This window comes from Vigna unguiculata, chromosome 6 (assembly GCF_037176805.1).
Source record: "Vigna unguiculata cultivar grain cowpea cultivar isolate G323 ecotype 2 chromosome 6, ASM3717680v1, whole genome shotgun sequence".
Lineage (NCBI taxonomy): Eukaryota > Viridiplantae > Streptophyta > Magnoliopsida > Fabales > Fabaceae > Vigna > Vigna unguiculata.
The window spans coordinates 38312424-38320475 of NC_140797.1; the positions used below are offsets into that span (position 1 = coordinate 38312424).

At 33.7% G+C, this 8052-nt stretch overlaps 1 protein-coding gene across 3 annotated transcripts; it reads right to left on the reverse strand.

Moving 5' to 3' along the window:
- Positions 1-3191: 3191 nt before the first annotated feature.
- LOC114186857 (uncharacterized) lies at positions 3192-7805 on the reverse strand. 3 transcript variants are annotated; one of them, XM_028074899.2, is made up of 4 exons: positions 7687-7805; positions 7486-7522; positions 5563-6279; positions 3192-5278 (listed from the first exon to the last, which is right to left on the reverse strand). In XM_028074899.2, the coding sequence occupies exons 3-4, from the start codon at positions 6277-6279 to the stop codon at positions 3506-3508; spliced, it is 2490 nt and encodes an 829-aa protein (XP_027930700.1). In that variant the 5' UTR covers positions 7486-7522; positions 7687-7805; the 3' UTR covers positions 3192-3505. The 3 variants fall into 3 exon arrangements, with proteins under 3 accessions (XP_027930700.1, XP_085530434.1, XP_085530433.1); XM_085674308.1 differs by lacking the exons at positions 7486-7522; positions 7687-7805 and adding an exon at positions 6436-7464; XM_085674307.1 differs by lacking the exons at positions 7486-7522; positions 7687-7805 and having other exon boundaries at positions 5563-7464.
- Positions 7806-8052: the final 247 nt, after the last annotated feature.

Genomic DNA, 8052 nt, shown 5'->3' on the forward strand with positions numbered 1-8052 from the left:
TTAAATACTCTATATATTTATTTATCTATAACTATATATATATATATATTATCTATTTATCTTTATTAATATAAATTATTTTATTTTTTAAATTTTGCACCTATTTTTTTTTATAATTACTTTAAAGTTATATACTATTTCAATTTAATAATTTTTTTACTTTAACAATAATTAAAATAATTAATTTTTTATTCTTTTATTATTATAAAGTAAGAATGGATACATGTGCAGAAGAGCGCATGTCATTCATATATTCTGCATGTACTTATTTTAACTAGTTAAATAGGTTATGAATTAGATTCAACCTAATTTTATCTTACAACTTTCTTTTTTGGAAGATTTTGTAACCTATTTATTTAATATAATTATAAATTTTAATATATTATCTGGTATTTTTAAAAACTTAACTAAAAAATTGGTTAAAAGGTTCAAGTAATAGAATTGTTTTATGATAACGAAAATTCTGTGTAATATTTCTAGATTCATACATAAAAATCCATCTATATATTTATTTATTTATCACATATACATATTTACACTGTAAATATAATAATTATAATTATTAATACTTAAATTAATAATCAAGTATGTATTTTTATTCAATTTAATTGATAAAATTAATATATTACCCATAAATAAGCTCAAACCTACAAGAAATCTAAGTACCAACCATCAATTCAGCCTGAAAAAAATTACCCACTTACTATATTCTTTTGGTTCATTAGATTAGATAAGTAGCACTCTTAAATACCCACTTAATACACATGAGAGCAAATTGGGCACATTAAAATAGTGACTAGTGGCAACAACTGTACCATTAAAATGCAATATGCCTGCATTTGTTCAATTCATATACAATAAAAATCCAAAATCAATTGACCCAAGAACCCTCAAACATTTTTTCAGTTACAGATCCCAATTGTGGGGTTGAGGGTTAAATGGGAACCTAATTGAAACCCAAAATTCAAGCTTGGGACCCAGCAAGCCGCCATTGAAATTGAAAGCAAGATAGTAAAATTGTACGCTATAATAAGTAACAGTAGTACGTGATTGAAAATGTAAAAACACTAGGCAATATACTCTCAATTTTTATTCTAACAATTACACCGTAAGCTAACAAGCCCTAATCCCGACAAGTCTAAACATTACTGATAAAAGTTGTAATCCCTTATATAGTTTTACCAAAAGTTCGCATTAAGTTTAAATGTTTAATTTGACTAATTGATAAAACTTATAATGTTTTATCATTAACAAAACTTTTGGAAGACCTACAAGAGTATGCACCATGCAATCGACAATTTGGGAGTGACCCTAGTATCTACCTACACCATCCTTGCCATCAAAATCCCTCCCACTACACCAAAACCATTCTCCCCGGAAAGGAAACCATCTCCTACTCTAACTACTTGGATTGAAGTATATCCAAGAACTACTTAAAAGTGTCTAAAAGTGTTTAAGCACAAACACATAAATTTGGATGGAAACACCTCAAATCCTCATAAATGTGTATTATTTTTCTTTAGTTTGAATTTTTTTCTCTAAGGCTTTTTTTGTCAAGCAAGGTTTTAACTAGATTTCAAGTAAGTCATTTCACTAAGCTCGAATGCACTTGACATCCATAAATTACAATTATATAAAATCCATTAGCCTAAAACAACACAATTCACCTACATTTTTGTTAGCCTCCAAACTCAGGGAATACTGGCCTAAAAGCAAACCCAAAATCATAAGCTTAAAAGCAAGTTCGATATCCTCTAAAACGCCAGATAATAGAGGGGTCATTGTATTGACAATAACCCTTGAAATATAGGGAATATATGATCTTATACTTGTGTTTCAATCATTATGTAAAGGGATATCAAAATAACATGTTCATATACCCATGAACTTAAAAGGTCTATAAATACATTATTCTACCACCGAAGAATTATCAATTCAATACCCTTTACTGAAATACTATCATATTATTATCATATTACATGTCCACTCTTATTGAATTGATCGGAAGAGAGTTTTTGTGAATGGACTTCCTTTCTTTCCCATTAACGAACTTTGCGACATAGTCTGACCATCGAAGATCTTTCATTCCCCTCAAAGGCTATTCGCAAAAACAATATATCAATATATTTAACATTTATGCATGTAAACTAATAAAGGAAATGTATTAATATTTGTCCAATAAATATCAAACGTATATTGGTTTATTTGTATCACTATAATCTTTTTATGATAATCATATGGTAAGAACAATTTGAAATAAGGTTATGAAAGACAAATTTTTATTATGATAATAATAATAAATTTTAATAAAGAATGTTATCAAAACAATTATTATATTTAACAATATAAATATAATAAGAAAACAAAACATTTTATTATAAAAATAGAAGTAAATAATCGGACCTCTAAGACACATTTATTTTTTTATATCTTTTATATTCATTTTTAACGGATTTTAATACTATAATTTGTATTTTCTTGTCTATCAAACGATGCATAGAAGTTGACATATATCTTGTGTATTTGTGGGTTGATTCTATTAGGTTGAATCTTGTTTTGTATATGAAAGGCACTAATAGTAAAAGTTACATGTATATGTTTATGTAGGTGCATCAATTTCCTTAATCGATATTTGGTTGATGAGGTTGCCTATGGTAAATTTAATGGAAATAAATAAAAGTCAGCTATGACCAACTGAAGCCAATAAGACCATCACCATATAAGGTTTCTGCCATTGTCTTCTACAATTGCATACCCTTTGCACTACATATCATAATTTCACCTCCGGAAGCAGAAACACCTTCATGCAAGGTGAAACCAACCATCTCCAAGTCTAAGAGGAAGCTTCCAATTCCTGGTACCGGGAATCCAAGTATAATTTAAGTTTCCCATTGTGTAGAAATAAAAAAGTTAAACATTTTATAAGGTAAAAGACTAAAAACATGTTGATTTAAGGTTTTGGATTGAAGATGATATCATTACTTGTTTAGATCTTATCGGTATTATATTTCCCTGATCAATCCAGTATTCACAGTAAGAATAGGACACATCTCAGGTATGACCCCTTTCTTGCTTGTCAAACAAGAGCACACACACAAGAGTCAATTTGTCATTGCTAAAACACACTCAAAGTTTCTGGCAACATCATCACCAGCTAAAAAGTTTATATAATTTCCACCGGAAACTCAATATCAAGAGAAGTTTACTAGCAACTTTATAGACAGTCATAAGGTTGGAACCTTTCTAGTATCAACAAACATACAAAACTGATCTCACCAACATTCTTTTTAGTATGGAAAAATTCTGTACAGTATGTGAATGTATAATATAACCACTCCGGCAGCTTTAGAATATAATTTGCAAGTAAGACAGGAGAATCATCTGCACTTTTCCAAATCAATTCCTTTGTAGAAGTCAAAACTTGATGATGTCTGGTAGCTTCAAAGATACCTGGTATAATGGATTACTCTACTCTTAACTTAATCTAATGGTTCATAGATATTTCCTAAGCAGTGCTGTTGCCATTCAACTGCTTTTCTTCTACTAAAACTGCAGTCACATTATCTGAACTCTGATTGTGAGGCATGGTTTTGCTTCTTGTACGAGCCTTGCGGCAAACATTAAATGCATCAGTTTGTGTCGGGACGAGTTTCCTTTTCTGTCTTCTTTCTCCATACAAGAACTCATTTGCTAGAGATTCAAGCGCTCTAACTGATAATGGTCGGTTTCTTTTGCTCTGCCTCCTCGAAGTTATACTAGGTTGCTGCTCCACAGAACTAACATCAGAAGAGGCTCCTAGTGGCTCCTCAATTACCCCTTTAGTGTCAGATAATAAACATGGATCATTTGGCTTCAAACTCTGCTTATCTTCCTCCAACATTGCCATCACCACATCAATTTCAGATTTCAAAGGAGCTTGAGGAATGTTGAAGGTGACTGAATCACCTTTCTCATTGAGAATGCTTTCTTTGTTATTCTTTTCCAGACTTTTTTCATCTGAAGAAGGAATTAAACTTCCATTCTTCTGACAGGTAAAAGGATCATCAACCTTTGTGTGGGATAAAGCCATTTTTTCTGATCTTGAGTCTCCTGAAGAATTCTTGATGATGTGGCTTGTCTCTGCCTTGGAACAAGCAGCCAATCTTCTCCTTTTGATGGGAACAACAACATGGTTGGAATTACCTGATCTTGCTCTTCGTTTAAACTGATGCTTTATAGTCCTTTTTAGCATATTATCATTAGACACAGAGGTCTTCTTATTTTCCAAGCTTTGGACCATTTTCTTAGCATTATTTTGGTTATCCGCATTACCAATGTCCAACATACTAGCTTCCATTACACTTGGTGAATCATCATAGTAGCTACCCTTACTTTCTCTTAAATTATCAAGCACCTTAGATGCATCTTCCTCTTCAATTGGCAGGAATTGCAGTTCTCTCACCTTCAATAACTTTCTTTCACAAGGTACACTGGTACCAGCCAACTTTTGATCAATGTTTTCAGAAATGTTCTTGTTATGGTTTACTTCACTCATTAGTTTGGCCTCTTCATGTGTATCAGCAACATTTACCTCAACTTCACCCACTGGATTAACAGGTGCAGGTTTAAATTCTCTTAAATCAGATGGTTTCCCTCCATGCACCAAACTGGTATCAATAACCGTGAATTTTATCTGATCTGTATTGTAAGTTGAAGCTCGAGGCTTGAGGTAACATTGACGTTGGTAATCAGAATCATCATCCTCATTCGATCCCCTTTCTGGCTCTTCATCATCACAGCTACCAACTTTAGCTTCTTCAAGATCAAGAAGATTCGGCTCAGCTACCACTTTGCTCAAGACATCACTAACAGAATCAAAGTAATGATCACCTTTCACAAGTTTTCTCCTTGAAAAGGTCTTAACACCTGGGATAAGAAAAACCAGATAATCTTTGGAGCTCACATAACCTCTATTTTTTGGTTGCTCAGAGTGCCACCCTCTTGCTAGTAAGCGAGGCCAAACAGCTTCCCAAAAGAGATCATTACTTCTAGCCTTGCTCAGTCGAAATCCTGTTAAAAATTTCAGTATGTCATTTGGTCCAAGAGAAGACCAAGCCTTGCAAGTTGGCACTGAAAACACCTTATTGTTCTTCACAGGTTCCAGAACAAGAGTAGTAAGATCATCCTTCTCCTTACCAATACCAACTGCTCCCACAAGAATACCAAGTCCGACAGTGGATTTTAGAGAAGATATGTATTCTTCTAAAGAAGCTCTACCCTCGGTATAAGACTTAGAAACCTGATTAGAGCAAAAGTAAAGTGAGAGTTAATATACACCCAGGAAAATAAACAGACAATCATCAACATCTTCTATATTGTCACTTCATCAAGTTGAAAAGAAGGTTATATTAAAAACTGAAGGGGGAAAAATAAACATTGCACTACATCAGAGAAGTGAAAATTAAATAATTTCCAAATCATAGAATGCAGTTAAACAGGCTAAATCGCTCATCCAACATATGAAATATACTAGTTGAAGTTCAATAATTAATAACACTGAAGATGAGATGACACTGCTTATACCTGTATCAGAGTATCTTTAGATTCTCCTGAGACATGGGGAATCAAGCGGGACAGTAGTTCTTGTTGCCTGCGACCAGTGAAAAGTTTCTGTCCAATTGCAGATTTCCTCCCTTTTATCTTCCTACAGTCTGACCATCTACGATATTCATCAGATTTGTAAAACTTTCCATAATAAAATGCAAGTATTTCCCCCATCTCTTTGTTCTCTAAGAATCGTTGTATTTGAATGAAATTTTTCCCAAAAATATACAAACCAAGGAGAAAAACTTCTGCATCAGAATCACTCCAGGGGTTACTTAATATGCCAGGAGCCAATGCAAAATTTTTGCTTTCACCCAGTTCAGATGAATTGCTGTCTCCTGTGATCTCAGATTGAAATGTGGTTGGTTTGAGTTCATCTGCATTGTCTCCAACACATCCCCACCCTTCATTTTCACTACAATCCTTTGCATTATGTATCCATGTGACAGAGATGGGTAAACCAATTGCAAATGAAAGTGAGTTGTCAGGCCCAATTTCTGACTCAGCAGGATTCCTTAGAAGCTGAAGTCGTTCTGATTCTTTTATTAGGGAAGGAACTTTCACCTGATATTCATCACCAACTCGAGGATTCAGCTGTGGAGCTCCAATTAAATTGCTTATATAAGGTGAACTTGGAGGACTATTAGATGCATGTTCAGTTAAATTATTATTGTCATTCTGCTGCATTATATCCATCTGCGTAGAAACAAAGTATAACATACCAAGTAACTAAAAGCTCAAATCTTAAGAAGAAATATTATAAGGGATATGTAAATTGGATAATATTATCAAGGAGCACACTTCACATGTGGCTTTCAGCAAAGTATAAAAGTAATGCATAGAGTTACTTACCATCTCTTCATTTACCTGGCCATTTTCAAAGCATCACACATTTTGAAAGAATTAAGATTTCATGAATCTTAGCTACCCATGAGAAATTGATTTATTTCAATAGTTAGGCAATAACAAAAGTCTTATCCAACTAAGTGAGATCAACTACATGGATCACATGACAACTTTAATTTGGACTGAGGCCGAATTAACCAATAGCCATGTGACAACATGTTAGATCTCTAGTTGTTTTCACTTTCAATTATTTCATCACTATCAAATGCTTAAGAGAATCAACTATGCAGAAACTCAGTATTAGAGTAGAAATAACAGGAACAAAGGGCAAGTATTCTTCATTCACCAGTAACTCCAAAAGGATTACAACAGCTAAAACAATCTATTCCTATACTAAGAAAATTGGAGAATAGCTGAAGCAACAGCAATTGCTTATATGACAAAGCATCAAAATCCTCAACATGGGTGCCTGAATCACTCGCATAAACCCTATTGTTTCCTCATACCAGAAAAAGCAAAATTCGCAAACTTCTTCCCAAACACTGCATTCCTCAATGGCTGACACAGCCTCCAAACAATTACACCATGCAACAACCTCTATACAACCTAAGGAGGGGAGAGAATATCACGAAATCCCTGTGAGGAGAACGATATACAACAAAGGCGGAGAATTTTGATTCCCAAAGAAAAATGTAATAACCAACCCAGATCCACTTGTATTCATGTTCACAATCAAAGTCCTTGAAGGACAACCCAAAACAAACTGATCCACACGTACAACCCAGAAGAGCAAAAGAAGAAAACAAAAACCATTGAAACCAGAACATGACAACTACATTCACTGACATCAATATTGAACACACCCACAACATACAGCTGACAATTAATCGAAATACCAACGACCCATAAATATTTACAGGTATCTTTCTCCATCTCATATATCACAGCACATCAACACACACACAAACTATGTAATCCAAAGCAGAAGAAACACGGGTACACGCATTGGACGAGTTAAAGGTTGACGACAAGAAAAAAAAAATGAATATTTGTTACCCTTTGAGCAAGTGGTGGAAACGTCAAATGCCAAGGCCTGAAAGGGGAAGCAATAGCATCAGGTAAGTGCACACACAAACACACACAGAGTTTCATAAAAATTGGTGGTGATGATGATATCCTTTGTTGATTTGCATACATGTGTGCTATGAAAGTGAAGAAAACACTAACGTAGTTGGAGAACAGAGAGAGAGAAAGAACCTGGTTTTGATGTCTCAAGTGTACCACACAAAACAAGGTAAATTCGCGGGGCATGGAATGAAAATGAACTGCTTCTTTCTTGGTCCTGCTTTTAAAACACACCGAGTCTCTCTGACTCGTCCGAGTTGGTTACCACGAGTTGAGTTGACGACGTGGTTTAAAAGCAAATCCTGTAATGTGTTATGACTTTGAGTTATCTATCGTGTCTAAAGGCAGGTAGTATAACTTATTTTTTTATATGATTTAATATAGGTTATCGAATATATTATTATATTTTTTTTTAAATACCTTTTTCGTCCTTATTTTCGTAGTGTTTGTTACGGATGATTCTCATTTTGACAAAATGTTTAAAATGGTCCTCATTTT

What these genes read in the sequence shown, in the direction of transcription:
- LOC114186857 (XM_085674307.1), bottom strand. Translation starts at nt 6,303, where the DNA reads ATGTTATACTTTGTTTCTACGCAGATGGATATAATGCAGCAGAATGAC. An exon ending in CTAAAGATACTCTGATACAG is followed by an intron (nt 5,279 to 5,562) that starts GTATAAGCAGTG and finishes TGCTCTAATCAG; the next exon opens with GTTTCTAAGTCTTATACCGA.